This window comes from Mus musculus, chromosome 1 (genome assembly GCF_000001635.26).
Source record: "Mus musculus strain C57BL/6J chromosome 1, GRCm38.p6 C57BL/6J".
NCBI classification, from domain to species: domain Eukaryota; kingdom Metazoa; phylum Chordata; class Mammalia; order Rodentia; family Muridae; genus Mus; species Mus musculus.
In genome coordinates this window covers 66,853,642-66,878,973 of record NC_000067.6, presented here as the reverse complement: position 1 = coordinate 66,878,973, position 25,332 = coordinate 66,853,642, and the positions used below count along the sequence as shown (strand labels likewise).

Here is a 25,332-nt window from a genome sequence, read left to right as displayed (position 1 = left end):
TACCTTAGTCTTTCACCTGTGTCCACTTCAGGAAAACACTCTTTCACATGTTTGCCCCAGCAAAACACCATCCAACTGACTTTCCAAAGAATGAGTTTCCATTTCATATTATTATAATAAGAGCAACACTAATATCTTGGAAGACCATGTCTTCCCCCCCCACACACACACACACACAGACACTTTCCCCATGGCTACCTTCAAGAGAGAATAAGAACACTGGAGCTGGCCTTCTGCTATCTATCAGCTACTTTTCTCTTCACTATGACACAATACCTGTTAATGGAAGCTTAGAGGGGAGGGGTTTGTTTTGGCTTACAGTCTTAGGGGTGTGTCCATCCATCATGGTGGGGAAGGTGTGACAGAGTTCATGGTAGCAGAAGTGTGTGTATACAGGGCTCCTCACTGCACAGCAGCAGACAGGAAGCAAGGCACTGAAACTGGAACCAGAAGTAGGTCTAACCTTCAATGCTTGCCCTCAGTGACACAGCTCTACCAGCTATGTCACATGTCCCAAAGCTTCTACAATCTCTGAAATAATACTACAAGCTGGAACCCAAATGCTCACACATGAGCCTGCGGAGGGACGCTTCCCATTCTAACTGATGACAGGTAGGGATTCTGATTACTTGGGATTGATGTGTATTCCGGATGTGGTTTTTCCCCTTTCTTGCTTTAAAGCCTCAGCCAGCATCATTATTCAAAGGTTTGTTGAGTGTGTGAGCCACACATCTTAAACAGCATCCCAGTCAAGCTAAGGAAGTAAAGTGGTGGGCACACTGCCATGAGATCCACTGTTCTTATTAACAACTTTATCTTCAAAGCTGATTCCCAGTAGAGCAGCATAATGGCCCATCGGTATCAAAGCTAAGACACGAGCATGGAGATGAGAATGAGATCCTTCTTTAGGTGACACTTTGTCCTCCAGGTCATTGAATGAACCGATTTACACTATGTCATATCTCCACTAAATATACATGGGTGTGGTTCCCAATAAGTATCCTGCCTTAGGATTTTACTACTGTGAATAGACACCATGACCAAGGCAACTCTTCTTCTTTTTTTTTTTTAAGATTTATTTATTTTATTTATATGAGTACACTGTAGCTGTCTTCAGACACATCAGAAGAGGGCATTGGATTCTATTATAGATGGTTGTGAGCCACCAAGTGTTTTCTGGAAATTGAACTCAGGACCTTTGGAGGAGCAGTCAGTGCTCTTAACCCTGAGCCATCTCTTCAGCCCCCTAAGGCAACTTTTATAAGGACAACATTTAATTGGGGCTGGCTTACAGGTTCAGAGGTTCACTCCATTATCATCAAGGTGTGAGCATGGCAGCATCTAGGCAGGCAGAGTTCTACATCTTCATCTGAAGGCTTCTAGGAGAAGACTGGCTACCTTATGTGATTAGGAGAAGGGTCTTCATGCCCATGCCCACAGTGACACACTTCCTCCAACAAGGCCACACCTACTCCAACAAGGCCATACCTCCAAATAGTGTCACTCCCTGGGCCAAGCATATTCAAATCACACGTCCCCACTATCATCATTTCTAATGGTTGATTGGGTAGTCTGTACTTCCCACCCTGAAACCCTGGGCTCTACCGTGAAACACAGCAAAAAGTTGCCTTTCAACTTTAATCCCTAGGCTTAGGCCCTACATATTAAAAACAACAGTAAGTTGCTGTTACATAACAAAAGTAGGCAAGAATATGTTTGGCACCCAATAATCATTTTGAGCAAGTCTTGGTACCCCCTTATCTAGTCTAATGATAAAGATAAGGAGGATTTTCAGATTAAAAGAATATTTTTCAGAAGACAACTTGATGCATTCTTTTATTATTTGAAACATGGCATTAATTAAAATGGGGGGAAAACTAGAAGCACCGTGGTGACTCATGCTCAAAAGACAGAGGCAGGAGGATTGCTATGACTTCAAAACCAAGCTGAGATACAAACTGAAACCCTGCCTCCAAATGAAAGGAGGAGCTACTGGGTATATAGAGGTGCAGGAGAAACCCATTCATTCTCAGGGAAAACATAGCCTGTGGGGCTTCAGCCATTGTAAGGTACTGTAACCCGATCCTATCCAATATCCCAGTTATGTAACAGCCCTTCTTCAGAAACAATGTTCCTTAGGTGACCTTACGATTATAAGTTGGCTTCTTATAATATCTGCCTAAAGTAATAAATGTGAAGATAATGATAACTGAATTACTTTACTTTTGTGACTTGTATTTCTCTTTGTGAATTAGCAATTTCACATTCTCACTGAGCCATTTCTACAAAGTTTGGTTAATATGTGTCTCCCACTGCCAAACACACACCCTTTCTGAACTCATAAAATGGGATTGGAGAGTCTTAAAGGTAGAGGATCAATTTCTGTATGTATGGTGGGAAATTCATCAGTGTCTTTTGAGTCCTATCCAGAAAGCCAACTCTCCCCTCTCTCCTTCCCCTCCCCTAACTGTCCCCTCTCCCCTCCCTTCCCCTCCCCCAGGAGTCTTTATGCATATGTTGTATTTTGCACTGTTTACTGAGTTTATATCTTGTAATTCAGACTTACCAGAGGTTAATACACTCACTGAACCACTTTCATAAAAATTACCTCATACTTTATTTTTAATCTAAAGATGATTCCATATTAAGTTAAATAAGTATTTGTTGAAGAATTTCTATATCTTTACCATCTTAGGTATTAGCAATCTACTGAAAAAAATGCACATTACACATCAAGTAACGGGATTTCTGGCTTGTGAACTGTTATTGATTGAGATGATAAACACACAAAGCAGGAAGAGATGAAATGTCAGGTGCAGTGAATAGGCATCCACTGAAGAGCTCTGTTTGAGCATGCGTAGGCAGTACTGTTGAGCACTTACTATGGGCAAGACAAATGTGTGTTGGATAAAACAAGTGGAAGTTGCAGATGTACAAAGTCTATTGGAAGAAAATATTTTTAAAGTGGCAGTAGACCCAATGCCAAATGAATTCATTCACATGGATATCATATTTACTCCTCACGAACCTAAATTGACTTTTATTCTAAATACCACATGCTAAGTCATTGTGGTAGGCTGAAAACCTGAACACGTGTGGATCTCTAAAACCTGTAAATCTATTAATTTCTATGGTAGGCATTATATTGAGGATTACAAATTGAGCAGATTATTATGCATGCCTGGTGGGTTGGGCCCAATGTAATCAATCATAACAGCCGGAGGGAAGACCAACCAGGAAGTGGTTGTGAAGACAGAAGTGGAAGTTGGAATGATGTCTTCCCTCAAGGACCCAGAAAGAGCACAATGTGGAAAGACCTTGAGTTTAGCACAGCGAGATTGATTTCATTCTTCTGACTTCTTTAAGTCAGGTAAAAATTCAAGTCATTTTTAAAAAACACTAAATTCAGTACAGTTTGTTATAGCAACAGCAGGAAACGAATTTATGTGGGCAGGATCTTTGCACAGATTTTGACTGCTTCACAAAATATGATATGAGAACTTTCCTCAAGAGTGCTCACTCACCATCGAATAAAAACTTTTAGCAGATCAATAAAAGACTTTGAATTTTTCCTGTTAGAAGAGCTTCTTAGGCCATACACAGTGATGCACACTTTCAGTGCCAGCACTGAGCAGCAGAGGCAGCAGAGGCAGCAGAGGAGTGTGAGTATGGGGTCAGTCTGAGCTACATAATGAGAAGCTAGAAAGAGAGAAATGGAGATAGCGACAGAAACAGAGAGACAGAAAGAGGCAGAGACAAAGAGACAGAGAAAATATGTTTATGAGCAATAGAAAACCCGTGTACCTAATAGTAATTTATAACTTTCTGAAGCTGTTAAATTCTCCCACTAACCAAAATTTAACACTGTAACTAAATATGTTAGGTAAAAAGTCAAAGTTGTAGATACCAAAATTTTGTATTAAAAAAATTATACGTGGAGAGTGTAAATTTTATCACATAATGTAAAAGCACAATTGTTTGAGTAGGCTTTTACCTACATGGATTTACCACTTCCTGGATGACAGATGCATTATTGTCTCAATAATCTTTGTGGTTTTGCGGCCTTCTATTTTCTGTGCGCACGCTGAAAGTTGTCGTCTAGTTGTTTACCTTCATTTTATTTGACAGTTAATTATGAAAAACCTACACCCCCATCTATGGTTTCTCTAAACACACCTTTGTTTATTTCAAAAAGCTCAGGAGTCTGTTCACCTTTTCCATGTCAGCTTCCTCGCTCCTTACACTCACTTATCAAATATCATTATGGTGGTTTGAACTTCAGCAAGGCCACACCTCCAAATAGTGCCACTCCATGGGCCAAGCATATTCTAACCACCACAGTTGTTAAGTCTTTAACATGCGCAAGACTCCTCACCCTACCACAGGTACCTTGTATTATGAAAATCACAAACTAGACATAGTTCTGACTATCAAGAAACTGTGTCCCCCATACTTGATTGACAATTTGTAGATGCTTTTATAGTTGTGTCTCTTAATCTATTGTATTGTGTATATCTGTATCTCTATCAAGAGACAAGTATGTATTTATGGCTATGGATTAGGTCATATTCATTTTGGTTTTTACAGCATTTCATAACTACATGTGTATGTACGTGCTTGATAAAATCAATCTAAAAGAGAATAAATAACACATCAGAAAATCACTTGACAAGTCGAAGTTTAAAAATGGTAATATGGAGGGCTGGAGGGATTGCTCATTGGTTAAGAATATTTGCTGCTCTTGTAGAGGACCCAAGTTGGATTCTAGCACCCACATAGGGCCCACAGGGCTGGCTCTGGCCCAGGGATGAAGGGAAAAGGGCAGGAGGAGAGGGCTCTGGCTTGCTTAGGGGGCTTGGTGTGGTGGAGACCATGGCTGAGAAAGCAGACAGGCTTCCTGTGTGAGATTAGACATGGCTCTTTAGAGGAAGACCTGCTCCATTGCTCCACCATGGCAGAACCTGATAAGAAGAGACTGACTGTCCATAGTTTTAGGCATTTATTGTCATGGCAGAGAGTTGTATTGAGTAAAACTGTACCCTACTTTCTCAGGGCAGGCCTGAAGTTAAATACCTTTTGCAGGGAGGAGTGTCTGGGAAGAGGAGCTAAGAGGGTAGCAGAGGCAGAGAAAGGCAGAGAGAGGGAGAGAGTAGAAAAATAAAGGCCGGCCATGGCCATGTGGAGGGAGAGAGAATGCTGAGAGAGCAGGAGCAAGAAGGCAAGAGAGGGAGGAGGGATCAAGCAGCCCCTTTTATAGTGGGCCAGGCCTACCTGACTGTTGCCAGGTAACTGTAGGGGTGGAGTCCAGACAGAATGCCAAGGGTTTGAGGCATTGCCCTATGTGACTGATGGTCACAAAATTATGAAGAGTTGAGGCCTCGAGTCAAGAGCCAGGTGTCTAGGAGCATGGCAGGCAAACACCTTCTGTTCCTTACGGGAACACCTGCTGAGTCTCCAGGGTTTAAACCTAGCTTAACTAGAAAACAGGCTGCCTTTCATAGTCTCAAACAGGACTACCAGCCCAGGGATGGCACCACTCATAATGTATTGGGCGCTCCCTTATCAACCATAAATGTGAACTGCCCTACAAGCTTGCCTATAGCCTGATCTTATGGAAGCATTTTCTTAATTGTGGCTTCCTCCTCTCTGATGACTCTAGTTTTTGTCAAATTGAAATAAAACTAACCAATACACTCAACAATGACAAAAAATAAAGGAGAAAAAAAGAAATATCATTCACTGAGAGCAAAGATACCCAAGACACCCTCTGTCTTTTACATAGTACATGTGCATGCATAAACATGTATGTGTGTATACTGCACACACATAATAACAGAATTCTGATTGTAGAATATCTTTGAGTCAGCTGCAAATGAACCAAAGGCCAGGAACTGTTATTAAGAGGACAAAAGGATATTTGTTTGTTTGCTTGCTTGTTTTTTAAATTGTGTGTGAATTGTTTTGAGCTTGCTGGCAAACGTATGTTTGGTAAATGCGTACGTAAGTGACACAGTTTTGAAACTCCTTTTCCTTGTGCCTTTGCTTCTCATCTGAGTGTACTGGGAAAAGGGACAGCTTTCACCCACTACAAACTTTTGCACAGTTACTGCTATTTGCCAAAAGTTATATGAGGCCCAATAAGTGAAGGTTCGTTCATAACAGCAGTCACCTTGAGTGAAATACTTGGGTTGTACTGTCCTGATTGAAGAAATCCCGTTTCTTACTCTGACCCGATGCCAACTCTGTCCAGGGAACCCATACTGGCTGCTTATTGGACACATGGTATTTTTGACAGATAGCAGTAACACATATATATCATATGTATTATATTGTGTGTATGTGCAGGAAGTATAGTATTATTTGTAGAAATACAAATTTCTCAGAAGCTTATATTGTTCTTGCTTAATTAAGTGAAATTTTAAGTACAAATACCTTCAGATTCATGACTAGTATTGTGGATCATGAAGATACACTGTTGAATGTCCCAAAAGATATTATAGATACTTTTAAATGGAGAGAATGAGATATTGTTTATTAACTCTTTGGGCATCTGCCAACAAGGTTAACATTTTTCCAGTACTTTTTTTCAGCAATAAAGGCAACACATTGTAGCACAGATAACCCACATTCTTTCCATGAGTAGCTGGGCAGACCATGGAGCTATAATTTAGAGTTATCAGCTCCCTCTGTAGAGACAAGAAAATTAAAACCGGCTGAGTTTTGCTAATTCAAATGTTCTGAATGTTGCAACCTTCTTTGAATACCAGAAGGATAGAACAAGTAACAAATTCTTCATTTGATCTAGATAGGTTCTAGTCAGAAGAAAGAGACACTGAAAATTTCATAAAATTCACTGTTTTTGTAGTTCTATATAAAACAAGTGAGTTCTGTGCTTAGACTTAGGTCCTACTCTCATCTCAAAATGTATAAACAATACTCTCAAGTTGAGACAGTTCTGCTCCCAAGAATTCTGAGTAAGCGATAGCTCAGCTTGTTTCCTTCTTTGAGTGCTCAGAAAGAGGTCTCTGGGGGAACCCTTGGGATTTCCTGCTGCTTTCTACCTAGTAGGTAGGTAGGTAGATTTAGCAAGTCTGTGGCCTCCAACCGCCTGAAGCACAGATTTAGATAGAATGTAAAGGCATTAGGCAAGCAGCCAGAATCTTCAAATCTGGCACGACCTTGTACAGCCAGCAAGGACAGAATACTTCTGGATTCTGCAAGAGTTGGCTCTGTTCCTTTGACAGCACTGGCAACGAAGTTTGCGCTGGCACGCGAGCTAAAGCATTTGCATCAGGGCAGCAAGTCCCGAAAGACTCTTCACTCACTTTCTCCTTTTATGCCAGTCTTTAGCACCAAAGTCTCATGGCTTTCCCCTGTCTTTCTTCAACTACATGCAAAAGCCATTATGTACTCAAGTCCAGGAAGGTTTGGGCTTGGATAGTCAGGCAGAGGTGGGTGTCTTCTAACTAAATTTCACAGAGTAGTGAAGTCTTCCTTGTACTACCCTCCCAAGCACCAACCCCAAGCCCAGACTCTATTGTGAAAATTTCATTTTGGAAAACCAGTCAGTTGAGCTGGCAAGATGGCTCAGCAGACAAAGGTGGTGGCCGCCGAGGGTGATGACCTGAGTTTGCTATCTAGGACCCTTATGGTGGGAAGAGAAAACCAACCCCCACAAGTTGACCTTTCATCTCTGTATGTGTACCACAGCACATACCATCCACTGCCAAATGAAAGCAAATATAAAGACAGAAAGAAAACAGGGAGATCCATAAATAAGGGAAGGGAATCTTTCCCAAACAAGTAGGAAGGTCAAGAAGAAAATATTTTAAGAATAAGAGTTTAGCTGGGTGTGTTGGTACAGGTCTTTAAGTCAAGCACTTCGGAGGCAAAGGTGAATGACTCTCTGTGAGTTTGAGTCCAGCTAGGTTTACATCAAGAGTTTCAGGACAGTCGGGGTTACATAGAGAAGACCAGAGAGAGAGAGACAGAGAGAGAGAGAGAGAGAGAGAGAGAGAGAGAGAGAGAGAGAGAGAGAGAGAGAGTTTAGCATACGCCAGGCAGTTTTCAGTTTTCATTTTACTGATAATTCTTTCTGATATTCCATTTTGCAGCTGAAAGCTCTGAAGTCTACTATTACTATAAGTGAGTACATGTCTGCTGCCTGTGTTATTTGGGAGAGCAGATTGAGCCCATTTAGTGTTTCTTAGCATCTGTGTATTTAACACACATTTTCTCTCTTCTGGTTCCCATACTCCCTTCCCTCTTTTCTCCAACATTCTGTCACTCTTCTCAAGATCAAAGTGCAAGCACAGAGTCATTCCCTTATGAATAGACAAAAGACTAATCTTCATTACAGCATCAACATCTGACCTATATTTCTGTTCTAGTCTGCCCCCACAAACAAGTCCCAGCCTCATTAACTGGCATATAAACTGGTTCCTGATAAACATGCTGCCGATTACATGAATAGACAAGTAGAAACACAGAACAGGGGAAAAAATCTACAAGCAGACCCCAACAAGAAACAATTCATCTGGAAAGCAAAGATGGGTCCCTGCATTTCCCCGAGTGTTTATGCTACACACACACACACACACACACACACACACACACACACACACACACACACACACACACACACACACACATACACACACACATACACACATACACACACACACTATGTATCCACATGGAGTAAAATCTTAATACTCTGAGGGTGTTAGGAGTTATAAGCTTTGGGAAGTGACAAATGTCAGAGAGCAAAGCCTTCATGAATGGAGTTAACATGTGTGGTGGTTTGAATAAGAACGCAGGCTCCTATATTTGCATGCTTAGTCATCAGTGAGTAGAACTATTTGAGAAGGATTAGATTATGAGCTTGTGGCCTCCTTGAAGGAAGTGTGTCACTGAGGGGTGGGCTTAAATCCTCCAAAAGCCCATGTCGGGTCTAGTACCCTCCTCCCTCCTCATCCACGGATCAGGATATAGCTCTCAGCTCCTGCTCCACTGCATGCCCGAATGCCACTATGCTCTACACCATGATGATATTATACTATACCTCTGAAACTGTAGGCAAGCCCCCAATCAAAACCTTCCTTTCATAAGAGTTGCCCTGGTTGTGGTGTCTCTTCATGGCAGTAGAACAGTGACTAAGACAACATCTTTACAGAGGAGTTGAGAGGCATCCCTCACCCCTCAGTCACAACAAATTACTGAGAAAACTGGGTCTCAGCAAACATCGAATCTGCCTATACCTTTATCTTCTAGTTTGTGACTTCTGGCATTAAGAGAAATGAATAACTATTATTTATTATCTGTATATTTCTAATTAAAAAATTAAGTCCTCTAATCTATAGTATTTTACTATAGTTGGACAAACTGGTAGAGTCAATTCTCAACATAAAATGTTGGGTTAGTCTTTGAGAAACAAAACAAAACATTTTACTTAAATTCAAAGATCTAGGGGAGAGATTTTCTATGGCTACAGATTAGGGACTCTGAGCTATCTCCATAAGCCAGTACAACCCTCTGCCCGTGACCAAAATAGCATTGAAATCTATTGACAATGTGGCATTTGGTTTTCAGTACTTGGAAGAAAGAGGAAGTCAAAGAATAAATCAATAAATAGGAGGAATGCTGATAATTCTTTAAGTAGAATAATTTAATCTCTTAATCTCTAGGTTGAAAACAAATTTGAGAGAAACAGTATTGAAAAAGACTATTACACATAGAAACAAATATAGTCAGGATGGCTGATTTTAAAAGTAAAACAATGCTCTTGAATTAAAATGCTTTTTTTGTATCTAAAATACGGTTATTTCTAACTGATGACAATATTAGTTACAAGTGCTTATTTTAGTCCAATCTGTATGTTAATTGCTTTACCTCCATTATGTGAAAATCGTCCCTATGATTCTTTTTTAAAAAAACTTTTTATTAATTCTTCGCGAATTTCAATTATGAAACCCAATAAAACTCATCTCTCCTTCCCCAAGAACCTGCCCTCCACCCATGCAACCTCCCCTACAACAGAGAAAAAAAGTCCCATTGTAGAAGCTATAATATGTTACAGTGTGTTCTATAGCATACCCTTTTGTCCACACTTCTTTGCTTGCAAATGTTCATTGCAATGAGTCTAGCTTCTGCTACACTATCAATACTGGATCCTCACTGTTCTTGGATATCCTGTTGTTGCCTTGTGTCATGGAGATCCTGTAGTTTTGGGTCTGTAGGACCAGCCCTCCATGCACTCCAGCAGTTAATTGATGGGGGTAGATTGTGGGGTAGACCCATTAAAGGCCCTGCATTTGGACCTGAGAGGTATTTGAGCTGGTCAGTCTCCCAGCTCTTCTGCATCCATACCACAGGGGCTAGCTCTCCCACTCTGCCTCAGTTGCCCATCCAGTGCCACTGCCAGAAAGGGCCAGAGCCAACTCTCTCACTCTCATGCCCTTGTGGCTAGCTCATCTGTACCCATGCCATCAGGTCCAGCTCTACTGTGCTGCCCGGGAGAGTTGCAGGACCTGTCCCCCCTAGTGTTGCAGCAGACAAAGTGCTGGCCCTGATATCTTGCTCTCATGACCACAAGGCCAGTTCTCCTGCCTGATTTAGGTGGCAAGGGGCAAGGAAGGGGAACCTCTCCCTCACCCATGCCACTGTATAGGAAGCTCTCCAGTGCTCATAACCTCGGGGTTGGCTCACTCCCAACCCGCACAGCTCTACTATGCTGCCCAGGTGAGATGGAGGGTCTGCTCTCAAGAGTGCTGCAGTAGGTGAGGGGCACGGCCAGCTCTCCTGTTCTCATGACCTTGGGGCCAGGTCACCTGCCTGCCATAGGTAGGAAGAGTTGAAGAAGAGGGATTTCTTCCTCACCCATGCCACTTTGTGGGAGACAAGTGTCAGGACCAGTTCTCCCATGCCCATATCCTCAAGAGTGGTTCACCTGCAACTCCTACAACCAGAGCCTGTGCTTCCTGGTTGATGTTCTGGCTGTTCTCCAGAGTATTGCAGCTGGCTATGGACAGGGTTAGTTCTCCAACTCTCATACCTGCAGGCCAGCTCTCTTGTGATACCCAGATGAGGGTTGGGGCCAGTTCTGCACAGCCCTCAGGCATCAACATGTCCCTGGGCAGCAGCCCCAACCAGGAATGTCTGCCTGGCCTTGGGTGGTGTGATGGTTAGTATATCCTTGAACATCTGGATGTGTGACCTTGTTGGAATAGGTGTGACCTGGTTGGAATGGGTGTGTCACTTTGGGTGTGGGCATAAGATCCTCACCCTAGTTGCCTGGAAGTCAGTCTTCCACTAGCAGCCTTTGGATGAAGACATAGAACTCTCAGCTCTGCCTGCACCATGCCTGCCTGGATACTGCCATGTTCCCACCTTGATGATAATGGACTGACCCTCTGAACCTGTAAGCCAGCCCCAATTAAATGTTGTTTTTATAAGACTTGCCTTGGTCATGGTGTCTGTTCATAGCAGTAAAACCCTGACTAAGACAGGTGGTAACAGACCCACATTGCTTCAGGGCCAAGGACCCAGACATGGCCCCTGATGGCAGTACAGTCTAAGACCCCACCATGGTCCTTGGTGGGATCACCTGCTACTCATATCAGGCTGTTCCTCACTACCCCGAATCTCCAGTTCTCTCTTTGTGCCTACATTCTTGTTTCTCTTTATTTTTATTTCTCCACCACTTGTTCCTCTTAGTGGGTCTTTGAATGTCTAGAGTCATCTCAGTAGTTTTCTCAGGAGTGTTATGCCCCATCTATACATTACAGGATCATCTTGGTCATGTTCTGCCCCCGCCCCCCCCCACACACACCTCAACCCCCAAGGACTGTGCAGCAGCAGACTGGTGGTCATCTCAGGCTAGCTTTCTGTCTGGGTCCCATGGTGTCAGTCTGGTGGTCATCTGGGACTCACAGGCCCAGGCAGGGCTTGTCTCGTCTCTGGTTTGATCACACCCTAGAAGCTCATTTGGGTCTGCGTAGAGCTGGAGTGGTGGCTGTCTCAGGGTTGCTTTTTTTTTTTTTTCAGGGAGTGTTAGGTACTAATCATTCAGACGTTTACAGGTCAGAACACTGAGTATAGCGTAGTCTCTCTCCTTTGTGCCACCTCCTGATACACTTGTGACACAGCAGCCACAAAAGCAAAGCCTCTAGGGGCAGCTTAGATCCACTAAGTTCACGCCTCCCAGTACCTGGCCTGTACTAACCAACCTATATTTAATGTGGCCACAGAAAACCCAGGTGAGCTATAGCAGTTTCCATACCTAGAGGAGATTCCAGATGAGCCCTGGCCTCTTCGTACCTGTCTTGCTTCTCTTTTAATCAGATAACCTCTGAACTTTAACCCATTTATTGGCTTCGTAATTCCGAGATTTCCTGCTATCTTACTGTGTGACCTGTTAGATAGTGATACTGTCTTACTCATTTTCATAGCTAACTGACTTTTATAGATTCCAAGCACTTGGTTAAACCCTGTATTATGGCCTAGAAATTACAATGCCCCTTGAGGGACGAATGCTCTGACATTGTCAACAGTTGTTTGTACCAGATCAGAACATCAAGCCAGAAATAGTGCTTGGTTTTAGACTATAGACAAATGAAATTCTTTTGTCCTTCAGCCTACTTTAACATCAACTTCAAAAATCCCTTGTGTTGTTTCTAAACTCTGGGCTAAATGTCATTGAGGCCAGGATTTTTCTAAACAGTGTTGCTAAAGAAGACTGTTGAAAACTGTTGGCATTAGCTGTCAAGTTTTCTCTCAGGTGAACAAGAACAAGAATAAGAAATGGAGAGGAGAGTTTCATATCCCATGTTTTCCTCCTTGGGGTCTAGAAACAATTCAAGGGATGACCCAACCTGTCCAGTAAAAAATAAATGGAGTAGGAGGATCAGCTGCTGCAAACACTTCCCAGATGAATGAATGAATGGGAACTGAATAAAAGGAAGGGTAGGGTTCTTGGTTTTTGTTTCCTGAGCAGACCATGTCCTCCACTTAGATTTAGGGTGAGGAGACAGAGTCATGACATTACTGTGTACTGGTCTCCTACGGTGCCTTGGAATGGATGTTCTGCATATTTTGTCTTGATTTAGCTTCACAACCAGGGTATGAGGTAGATGCTATTAATATCCCATGTTACAAATAAGGAAACGAAGACACAGAGAGATTAAGAAACTCTAAGGGGGGATTTTTCAGCCGCAGTCTAGAATGTTCTTTCCTTGTGTGTTTTCCATTATGCCCTAAAATGAGGTGAATAAAGAGTAACTCGGAGTCACTACTGCTCAGCTCATTTTCTTTAGGCCATCAGTTTTCTGCTTTCATCTCACTCTTTGATGTAATATTCTCCTTTTCATTAAAAATAGTAATTATATGCCTGTATGTTTGTGTAACTAGTAGTATGTTTAGTGCCTGTGAAAGACCTCAGAATCTTTCCAAGTGGAATTACAGAAGGTGTTAGTCACTATGTGAATGCTAGAAATTGAACCCCAAACCTCTGGAAGAGCAGTCAGTGCTCTTAATCACTGAGCCATCTCTCCAGCCCTTGCTACTCCTATTTTCATAGCTGTTCGATGGCCCCTTTTGAAAGCATGTATTTTATTGTCTACAAGGTCAAATGTTTATGGTTAGAAGAAACTCAGTCTTTATGGAATGAAAGAACGAATGAATATGTATTTTTGCCCTCCTCAACCATAAGCACTCTTCACTTCCTATCACACCAAATGTAAACTACCTGGTTAGATACTTAGTACTCATTTAAAAATGCCAATCATTGCCTGCCAGTGACCACTGCAGACCTGTGAGCCTGGCCCTTTGCAAGAACTGATCCACTAAATCTCCAAACTGAGAACTTCAAATCCAGGAAGTTGCAGACATAAATTTGCACTATACTCTCTGCTAAGGTCTTGCCCAGAGATTATCTCCCTCTTGGCCTGGATTTCCTACTTTCCAACATAAACTTTCCAGTTAGACAGGTTCCTTTGCCCATCGATTCCTTTCTTCCATCTGGAGAGCTTTCCTGATTTCCCCATCACATCTTTTTCCTAATTTTCTTTTAATGCTCAAGTTTAGGCTGCCATTGACATTTCAATAACTAAAAGCATGCCCTTCCTTCGTCATCGTGGCAAATGTCAGAAGCCCTACTTACTCAGATACTAAGGCAGGAGGATTGTTTAAATGTGCAGAAGTTTGGGACAGTTGTCTGCGCAATACAAAGAAACCCTGCCTCATACCCTCTAAAAAGGCATGCCTGTAGAACTCTCAAGCAATATGTGTAATACTCCTACAAGAGAAATATGGCTCAAAGGGGTTTGTGAAATCCTGGTTATTGTTCAACCTTTCATATCATTAGAATACAGCTGATCCTACACTTACAAGCTTGTTTCTTATATGTATGTGTAAGGCCTGAGTCCGATCCCCAGGAATAAGTGTACACACACACACACACACACACACACACACACACACACACACACTACTTGTTTGTTTTTATTTTATAAAAGGAAACAATAACTTCATGATAAACCAGATGAACAGGATCTTAAACAAACGTGCCTCCAGTTAGCCTTAGCAAGAATGCAACAGAGCAAGGACACACACCATTTGCATTAATTCTGCCACTAGGAAACCCGGGGAAAAAAAAAAAAAGACAAAACAAACAGCCCCACCCCCAACCAGATCAAGTTACTCCTAGAAAATAAACGACTCTTCTGAGCATTTGTAAACATAGCCCTAGGGAAGCAGAAAGACAGGTAGATCACTACCAAACCGGCTAGCCAAATCTATAAACTCCAGGTTCAGTGAGAAACCTGGAGGGCAATTGATGAAGACATCTGATAGGAACTTCTGGACTCCACATGAGTGCACGACAGACAGACGACACACATGAATGAAATGTAATCTAAAATTATTTTTTTAAATAAAAAAAGACTATGTTTTCCAGATTGTTGGTGCCGTGAAACCCTAAAGCTTTTCTTTGAAACATTTCTGTATGTCCTACTCAGTGGGCTGTCAGTAGTTGATTGCTAACACAAAATGTCTTTCACTTTCACTATTTCAGATTCCGTAACTGTTGTTATTAGAAAGGCCCCCTTGCCTCCTTAGAAATCGATGTAATGTACACATTCTTTAGAGTTCAAAACCTGTCAGGCATTTCCCATTACAAATCATCAAATCCATAAACCCAAATAATACATGTCCTTGAATTGAACCAAAACAACAACAAAAAAAGGAAACAACCATATGCGAGTTCAAGTACTATTGGAGAATTGAACCAATTGTTATTCCGTTATCAAATATACTTACTTATTTATTTTCAAAGAGTAGCTACAAACGTTTGCAAGGAAAAAAACAAAACCAAAACAAACAAAAAACCCAAACCAAATCAGCACAATCCTTTACAGTGAGTACTCATACATTTATCGACATTCAGAGAGCTTTCCGAAGTTAGAAAATTAACTCCATGCACCTTTCAGTGCGGGGGTGGGACGACTCTCCAGGGAACCCTCGCTCAGCCCTGCAGCCGGGAGGGGAGGGCGCACGGGGCGTCGCGCAGAGCCTGGCGCAGACCCCGCCCGAGCTGGCGGCACCGCCCTGCGGCCCGCAGTTGGCTGTCCCCGAGGCCCGCCCCACCGTCCCGCCGTCCGGCCGCCCCTCTGTCCGCCTGCCCCCGCCGCGGAGCCCGCCAGTCCCGTCCGCCGCCGTCCATCCCGCCATGGCTGCGCGCCTGCTCCTCCGCTCCCTGCGCGTCCTGAGCGCCCGCTCGGCGCCACGCCCGCTGCCCTCCGCCCGGTGAGTGCGGGTACAGCCTGGGGTACCGGCAGCCGGGGCGGCGGAGCTCTGGGGATGGGGTGTGACGCGCTACGGTCAAGCCGGGGCGACGCGGCCGGAGGAAGGGACCGGGCCTTCTCTCCGGAACCCGGGGCTGCCCGCTGTGGCGTGGAGAACTCGGGGTGTCCCCACCACGGTCCGCCGCGCCCCAAAAGGCAAGGCAACCCCTAATGCTCGCTCCAGGCCTGGGCCCCGCCCCACGTCCTACAGTGTCCCGTGAACTGACTTTGAAAGTGTTGTCCCAGCTTTAGCGGGAGCGATCACCCCCTGGGCGCTCTGCCACCGAGTAGTGCGACCTTTAGCCCAGTTGGAACGGAGACTGGGGACTGCCACCTGACAGTGAACTTGGGACTTGGTGTGCGGAGGCGGGGACCGGAAGACCAGAGCAACTTCAATCATCCCGACTCAGGCGTCCAGGCGTAGGCCCCATCTGATAAATTAGTTGTACACTTATTACTAAATCCTTAAACTAATTAAATGTAGAGGGATTAATGGGCAGCTCCCAAGAGCTTTAGAGACTTTTGGGGGTGTTTATACTGAGATCAAGTTTTACCTGTCTAAAAATCCATTCCTTGGATAAAGCAGACTGGAAGTGTAAAGCTTTGTTAATTATGGTGGCAGGACATTTAAATGAGCTAATTAGCACATTGTTGCGAAGTACAATACAGTGCTGTGGTAAAGCTTATCCATCCGGAGGAGACTTGGGAAAGTTCCGAGGACTTTAAGATAGGAATGCTTTTCTATTCTCCGGAGGAAGTGATGTTCTGACGCTCTTAAAATTAGAGCACCCTGAAGATGAACAGAGACACCTGCATCGGTGGCAAAGGACAGGCCAGCTGACTCATTGCTGGATGCTGCGAAAGGGTGTGTTCCTATTGTTCTAGCTTTTCTTATTTCTTTTTATGTTAATAATATTTCTGTATTTTTTTAATTAGAGAACCCCCCAAATGATCTTATTTTGATTCAAGTGTGGGAAGAAGCTCTGCCTTACAGAGGATTATTGGAGAATGGTCAGTGAGCCAGGAGCTATAGTTTTATCGTCACGGGTTTCTTAAAGGGTTATGAGTATAATGGCCAACGATCCAGTTGAAAGGCAGTCTGAGTCAGCATTTATGGAGCGAGGCCTAGGCTGAGCCCAAGAACGTTTACATCCAGCTGCCAGGGCCTGAGTGTGCCAATGGGTCATTTCATTTAGTCTGACTTTTTTTTATGTAAATGAGGCTTTAAAGCGGTGGCCCAGGCCTGTAATTCCCCCTCCACACACACTGGAGGCAGAGGCCAGGGGATCATGATGAATTTGAAGCTTCCTTGGAGCTGCTTAGTGAGACCCTGACTTAAAAGACAGAGAAAACAACGGACACTAGCCTGAAGGCTATTGATTTGTTCAGTACAGGTGTCTCCAAACTGAAAATTGATGTTTCACCAAACTTAACTGCCAAGTAAATGATAGCAGGAAAGTGTTTATTTATGCATTTCTTTTTTCTGTAGTTAGAAATATTACATTTTTTTTCTTAGCATATTATAGGGTGTACCATTTTAAGACCCAGACAGATTTACACACAAGTTCTCTACTTTATAGTGATAAACAATTCCACCTGAATCTCAGAAGCCTGGTATTCTAATCTCAGCGTTGCTTTTACACGGAGGACAAATATATACTTTAAAATGCTTACCTCATAGCAATAAATTGAAAGCAGTCATCTCAGTTATTAGGGATAAAATAAACTTTGTTGTGATCTGAGAAACCACCTGCAGGTCTTGTGCCTGGTTTTCTCTGACCTTTAAAGCTTGGATAGCAGTTTGGTGTCTCTGGTGACCGGTGTGACCTCACTGTAGGAAGTAATCACTAGGATTTGGCCTGTTCCTCTTCCCAGTTGCTTTCTCTTCCTAGTGTTTGTGGTTCAAGATGTGAGCTCTCGGCTTCTTGCCTGAGCCCTCTGTTTATTGTCATGCCTTCTGGCCCCAATGGTAGTAGACCCTTATCCCTCTGTAGCTGTAAGCCCAAGCAAACCCTTTCTTCCATGGCTATGGAATATTATCACACCAACAGAAAAGAACCCAATATAGTACCATATTTTCATCCTCCATTCATCTGTCTTTCCCTCAGTATATACTTTTGCCATCTTTATCAGAGATTAGGGAGTTAGAGATGCCAGCATCTATATTTGTGTCCCTTGTTCCATTGGTTTGTGCGTGTGCGTGTGCGTGTGCGTGTGTGTGTGTGTGTGTGTGTGTGTGTGTGTGTGTGTGTGTTTGCGTTCTGTTGCCCTTACTATGCTGTTTCTATTACAATGGCTTGGTAATGTAGCTCACACGCAGGGTGATGATACCTCCAGCAGTATTCTTTTGTTCAGGGTTGCTTTAGCCATCCTTGGTGTTTTGTGCCTCCATATAAATTTTAAAATCTTTTTTTTCCAACTTCTTTGAAAAATAGCCCAAGATTTTTTGTTGGGCCTGCGTTGAATTTGTAGATTGCTTTTGACAGGATGGCCATTGCCCTAATACTAATTCTTCTGAGCTGAGACCAGGAGGTCTTTCCATCTTCTGGTGTTGTCCTTTGTTTCATTCTTTGGTGTCTTAGTTTACATTGTAGAAGTCTTTTATTTCCTTGGTTAAGTTTATTCCTAGAAGAGAGGGAGAGGGGGAAGGGAAGGGGGAGGGGGAGACAGACCAAACTGGACTGTGTTCATGCTGTCTTTTTCAGTATATTTGCTATTGGCATATAGAAAACCTCTGAATTTTATGTTAACTTTGTATCCTGCTACTTTGCTGAAAGTGTTTATTAGCTCTGAGAATGTTTTTGGTGGAGTCTTTAGAGACTCCTAGGTAAATTCATATCATCTGCAAACAGATGTGTGGACTTCTTTCCCCCATTTGCATCGTATTTATTTTGTTTTCTTGTCTTATTGCTCTAGCTAAGTTTTCAAGCACTGCATTAAATAGGAGTAGAGTCATTCTATCTTGTTCCCATCTTAATGGGAATGGCTTGAGTTTTCCTAGCATGATGCTGGCTGTAGGTTTCCACCCCTAGCTTCTCTATGACTTTTATCATGGCTTTGTATGATTAAGAAATAGATGTTTTCTAGAAAAAAAAAAAAAAGACTAAAGAAAAAACAGGGCCTGACCAAGCCAGCAGACGTGAGAATTAAAAAGAAAAAAAGACAATTAGACAACATTGCAGCATGACCCCAGCCAGTTCTGAGGCTGAGGCAGGTTTATTTTTTTCCCAAACTGCTTTTATTCCATTTTAATTACTTGCAATTAATAAGGTCACTTCTAGGTTAAGGAACAAGCAAGACAATAAACACAGATAGCCAAGGACAAGCAAGGCAATAAAAAGTCCCATGATCTTTGTTTCTAAGGCTTATCAGGGTGGCTAAGATATCTGAGTCTACTTCCCTGTCCTAGCCCAGAATCAGATTCTTGCATGAAGCCTACTTCTCTATTCTAGTTTAAAATTAGGTTCCTACCTGATCTTACTTCCCTGTTCTAGCCTAAAATTAGATTACTACCTGAGTGTACTTCCTTGTCATGGCCCCATGTCAGATTACTGCCTGAAGCCCATTTCCTTGTCCTGGCCCAATGTGAGACTCCTGCCAGGCAGCACCAAAAAGCTCCCCACAAGGGTCCAGGAAAGGAAGAGAGAAACCTATGTTAGAACTTAACAGAAAGCAGAAATAAGTTTTCTCCACATTTTAATGTGTTACGACATTTTTAGAGACTCAGCCTTGGAGCAGTGAAAACTAGGACTGGCTTATTAGAGCTGCAGTAGCACTGGAGTTGGGGGGAGCCAGTGAGCACCTATGTCTATTGTGTCCCATTACAGAGATCTCACCGTGGCCTTAAAAGAGAAGAGCTTTGTGTCTACCAGAGTATGTAGATGTATTGGTACTTGTACCCATGTGATAGCCACAGACTTCCAGAACATCTCTTCCTTTGGTGACTAGACAGGCATCATCCTGGCCAGGTTTGCTAAGTTGCCCATCACCTGTATGCTGTGAAGGATCAAACCTTCGACCCTCATCAGCATGGTGGCCAACCTCGGTAAAAATGGCTTGCCCACTACTAAACAGAGTTACAGATTGCTAACTCAGACTAGAAGATCTTTAAGCCCTTCGTTTGCTCTCTAGAGCTCATTGGCTGCCTACCCAGTGCTGATGGGTTTTATATTCACTGGCAACTGCTTTGAACAAATAATGGTCAGGGTGTGTTCCAACAATGTCCAGAATACTTGCTGATACCAGTTCCCACTTTTTTTAAAAACAAAATCTCAATTGTTCAATTTTACCAATGAAGACTCAGGAACAAGATGCTGGGGTGAAAGCCTGGAGCTCAGAGAGGCAGAGAAAGTGCCCAGTTGACCTTTCTCCTCAGCTGACTCCCCAAAAGGAAAGGCAATCTTTCCTTGTCCAAAAAACCCTTAAAACTGATCCCGTCTACTTTGTATCTGTCCATCCTTCTGACTTCCTCTTAATCTCTCTCTTTTTTTTTTTTTTTCTTCTTCTTCTTATGTCCACTCCCGGTTAACTGGTTGCTTGCACTGCCTTTTGACCTGTGGTTAACTTTATTTAATCCTGTTTATAGTAAACAGAAAGGTCTTGGATTAAAGGTGTGTGCTAGGGCTGAGCCACACCATAACTAGAAACAGGTTTTTCCAGTAATTACCACAATGCCAGGTTTTTCCAGTAATTACCACAATGTGGTCGAATAGCCTGCAATACCCAAGTCATGCTGAATGCCTGGACCCGCATGCAGTGTCAGGCACGGGACTCATCATGTACATCAGAGTGAAGGACAAGACTACCAGAGAGAATGGATTAACCCTGCTCTTGAAAACCCACATTTTTGCTTTCAAATAAAATAATTTTTCTTTAAAAAAGTTTTTATTCAGGTATGACTTTGAAGATGTATGAGGTAATGTCCTTCTTAGGGGAACCTCTGGAGAAACAAAACACAACCCTGAATACAGTTGAATTAAGGGAACTGATAAAAAGTCATTTCATGTTCCCTAAGGGTGTGAGGACGGAGAAGGATGGAGAGCAAAAGGAAATGTCAGCCGAAGATTCTAAGGCATTCTCTACAAATCCACACAGAGTCTTGTTGGGCATTTTGATCGACACAGCAGTAGGCTCCAACGGGCATTTTGATTGACACTGCAATGTTCAGTGACGTTTATACAGCTCGTGTCTTGTGTTACCGAGATTTGCAGCTAGGATTCTGAATGTGCTACTTTGGGAGAGTTTGATTTGTTTTAAAAATTGTACTTGACATGAAAATTTACCACTATTATTCTGTTATACTATTTGATTTTCATGCAGTTAAGTCCAGATGCTATTCAGAGACACTGTACTTCACCTCAACTCACCCCTGTGTTTAGATCTAGATATTATCCACCTTACCGATTTCCAAAAGGAGACAGTTGAACTATGACAAAATGCTGTGGTGGGAGGGCTGGGGAGGGCTCTGGGGTCTGGGAGGTCAGGAGAGCTAATGGAAAGCATATCTCAGGGTTCGCTGGCATTAATTTGGATATGAAGAGTAATGGCTGACCTAATTTTCTTCATGTGTGTCTCTTTAAGATGTTCTCATTCTGGAGCAGAAGCGCGTCTAGAAACTCCTTCTGCTAAAAAATTAACTGACATTGGAATCAGGAGAATCTTTTCCTCGGAGCATGACATTTTCCGGGAGAGTGTAAGGAAGTTTTTCCAAGAAGAAGTGATTCCTCACCACACAGAGTAAGTGCCCTCCTCCCTGCTGTAACGTATGTAACATACATGATAGAAAAGGTACTGCCTTAGCCCACTCACTGTTCTTCACTGTAATACTGTTGAGATAATAGGTAGGATTTCTAAGTTTTGCAAGTATTTTATTATTACTATTAATGTTACTAATTTTTTAAAGATTTATTTATTATTATTATATCTAAATACACTGTAGCTGTCTTCAGACGCACCAGAAGAGGGCATCAGATCTCATGACGGATGGTTGTGAGCCACCATGTGGTTGCTGGGATTTGAACTCAGGATCTTTGGAAGAGCTGTTGGTGCTCTTAACCACTGAGCCATCTCTCCAGCCCAATATTACTAATTTTATTTTATTGAGACATTTTGTATCATAGTGTTCTCCAGACTGGTCTTGAATTCAAGTACAAGCATTTTCTCCTCAGTTGCCCAAGTATCTGGGGCTATAAGCTTGTGCCACCACATTCAGCCTTTTAAAATGTGTCGTTCAAGAGTGTGAAAATGTGTGGACTTACAAAGGAACCTAAGAAAAACAAGACAACAACAGCAAAAATGCCAAGGACCAGCTGAAGCTGAGAGAGGGTGCTGAGGAAGGGGTGCTTGGGAGCAGCAGAAAGAAGTCAGTGATGGGTGCAAGCTGACAGCTCTGTGGTCTGCTCAGGGTAACTCTCTAGAGTCCTCTAGTAGCTCATGGCTTTTTCTACCAAGGTCAGAAAACCTTCTAGAAAAGTGCTAAAAGAGCTGCAATAGCTCTCCAGATAGCTTTTCCTCAGCCAACCTGCTTGACAACATTCGAAAAGAGCTGTTAGCTCTCTGGAATAGCTCAGCTCTTGCAGACCAAAGCCCAGTCTTATTTGCTTATCAATTTAATCACTTATCTCAGGTTCCCTTTTGATTATCCCATGAATCAGCATTTTATGGCATAGCCCCTTGATTCTTAGAAAAAGGCAGCAAGTACATTTTTTTTAGCATAAGTTAAAGTCCTATGCAGTTCACTGGGCACTGTCAGAGATCTGCCTGCCTTTGTAAACACAAACAATATGCTTAACTGGGTGGGATCCTGCCCTGAGATCACCACTAACTCACTTCTCTGTGCTCCTTTATTGCTTGAACCATAAACTTTGTTCATTTCCCTTTACCCACTCATGAGTACCGCTGCCTCTGTTCTTTCAGGTCCATTCATATTGCATCCTTATATTTTGCATAGTTGAGGAATCCTGTTTATATATTCTAGAACTCATGTTTTCAGAGTTCTTTTCCACAGCCTTAAAGGCTGTCTTGAAGGTCACAGCATGACCATTTTTTTTGAGGAACAATAACTAGACACATTCTCAACTACTAGACTCGTGCTGTTTCTAATTATCGTGGAGTCATAATGTTGTCAGGGAGAACATACTGGGGAACATGAAAAATACCTACATTACAATGCAAGCGGGCCTTAGGCCTACTGCAGCTGTCCGCACTTGTGGAGACTGGCATCCCATTGGTTCTGCTCCAGGGGCTAGAACCTGCCACACCACCCTTCCACAGCCATACAGAACCTGGCACCTATGGTTAAGTGGTAAATTCTTAGTCCATTTCAGTCTTTGTTTTTCTATGTTAAAAATTAATTAAAGTATGTTAAAAAGGTCGTCATAGAGAAACTTGGTAGATCATTGGCCACTTCTGAATATTTATACCATTGAGATCATTTTTAAAAAGTCTTACAGATTTATTTATTTTATGTGTATGAATGTTTGCTCAAAAGTATGTCTGTGTGCCCTGTGCATTCTGGAACTGTAGTTAAGGATGGTTACAAACCACTGTGTGGGTGCTAGGAATTGAGCCCAGGTCCTTTGCATAAAAAACAAGTGCTCTTAACTACCAAGCCATCTCTTTAGTCCCCCAACTGGCCTCTCTTGATTAATCCTTTTCTTTTTTTTTTTTAAATTTTTATTAGGTATTTTTCTCATTTACATTTCCAATGCTATCCCAAAAGTCCCCCATACCCACCCCCCACTCCCCTACCCACCCAATCCTTTTCTTATTGAACAAAAAAATTGATTTGTCTTAAAATAGAATTTTGTTGTGTTTCAAAATTCACTACATTACATTACAGAAGGGTTTTATGTATTATTTAAGAACAACTTTCATGAATTTTATATTCTTTTGAGGCAAAGTGTATGTATTACTGGCTGACCTGGGACTTTCTGTGTAGACCAGGCTAGCCTCAAATTCACAAAGATCTCTCTGCCTCTGCCTCCCAGTGTGGGGATCAAGTGTGTGAGTCACCATACCCTGTTTATATACAGCACTTTAAGGAACTATGGGAGAAATCTTTGGAAGTCCTATTAAGGAAGTTTTCATGACTATGTGGCATAACTAAACTTGTACCCTAGAGTATCACCTATCCATGATAGCAGTGGATATAAATTATAGGAATAGTCCACAGAGCAGGAGGGGGACAAAAGATGGCAAAGATAAGGAAGAAAAAAGAAGAAATAACACAAGATACACATGGAAAGGCCAGTGGCCAGTGTCATCAGTTACCTTAAATTAAGGACACGTTCCTGCACAAGTCTCTAGTTCCTAGTGAGGCGGTTTATATAACTTTTAAGGAAGTTTGTCTGACTTTAAGTTTGTTATCTGCAGATGGGAGAAAGCTGGAGAAGTGAGTAGAGAGGTCTGGGAAAAAGCTGGCAAGCAGGGCTTGCTTGGCATCAACATCGCAGAGAAACATGGCGGCATTGGTGGGGACTTGCTCTCAACAGCAGTTACTTGGGAAGAGCAGTAAGTATGGAGACATTTAGAGTGGAGTCTTGTTTTGTGAGTTGTCCTTTCTGAAGTGATAATGAAAACACTTGCTAAGTTCTTGGAAGACTGAAAATTCGGTGTAAAATGTGGGCATGACAGCATGTGTGTACTAAGTTTGGGATGTAGGAAGATGATCCGTGTTCTTCAGATCTTTTTATATTGTAGAAATAGGTGCTGTTGATGGGCCAGGTGCATCCTAGCATGCAGGAGTCAGAAGCAGGAGGATTGCCAAGAGCTCAAGGCTAGCTTAGGTTTACATAGTTAGTTCTAGGCCAGCCAGAGTGATATAGCAAGAAGCTGCTTTCAAAACAAACAAACAAAAAAGAGTTAAAAAGATAACTACATTTCCAGTGAGTTTCTCCCCTCCCTCCTTTTAAAGAACATAGCAGATTGGAAAAAAAAAATCCATTGAAATATGCCAAAATTTGCATTATAAGAATATATAAATATCTCCGCTAAAATTGCAGAAGATTATGTAGCAACGGTTCATCAAAAGGGAAATAAATGCACTTAGATTTTATTTAATGAAAATGCTCTTCCTCGCTACCAGAGGATCATAAATTATGTTGACCTGGAATTATCATTTTGCATATGTGTAAAATTTGTGAAGATGACAAATCCTGGTCCCTAATAAGGACAAAATGGCTGTGAAAGTAACACATTCATTCACATTTGTGCATTAAGAAAAATGAAAATTTCTGGGATTTCAATGTATATGAAAGGTAAATGAAGGGGAATTTACTGTAAGAAGATAGCTTATTAGGAAAGAGGACGATTATGGTTGGCCTTAATCCCCTACATTGTGATGCAATTTAAATGTACTACAATAGGAGGAGGAATGTGTAAGTTGTGCAACATAAATGGTTTGGAATATTTTACATCTAAAGAACATAATTTTTAAAAAATCGTGGTACTTAATCGTAATGATTACCAGGAGAACAATGGAGTGAAAAGTTGG

The 25,332-nt window shown here is 42.3% G+C and overlaps 1 protein-coding gene and 2 non-coding genes across 3 annotated transcripts in view; 1 reads left to right on the top strand and 2 right to left on the bottom strand.

The window, feature by feature from the left end:
- Positions 1–12,047: 12,047 nt before the first annotated feature.
- Gm25832 lies at positions 12,048–12,177 on the bottom strand. The gene has a single exon (XR_003949284.1). It is a non-coding gene; the product is annotated as a small nucleolar RNA SNORA17 (small nucleolar RNA).
- Positions 12,178–15,664: 3,487 nt separating this feature from the next.
- Positions 15,665–25,332, top strand: part of Acadl (acyl-Coenzyme A dehydrogenase, long-chain) — a 32,471-nt gene continuing 22,803 nt past the window's right edge. Inside the window, exons 1-3 of the mRNA NM_007381.4 lie at positions 15,665–15,801; positions 21,420–21,575; positions 24,213–24,350. Of these exons, the coding sequence (NP_031407.2) occupies positions 15,725–15,801; positions 21,420–21,575; positions 24,213–24,350 (371 nt within the window). The 5' untranslated portion in view covers positions 15,665–15,724. The remainder of the gene's footprint in view (positions 15,802–21,419; positions 21,576–24,212; positions 24,351–25,332) is intronic.
- Positions 22,271–22,333, bottom strand: Gm27934. Its single transcript, XR_003949221.1, has one exon. It is a non-coding gene; the product is annotated as a U7 small nuclear RNA (small nuclear RNA).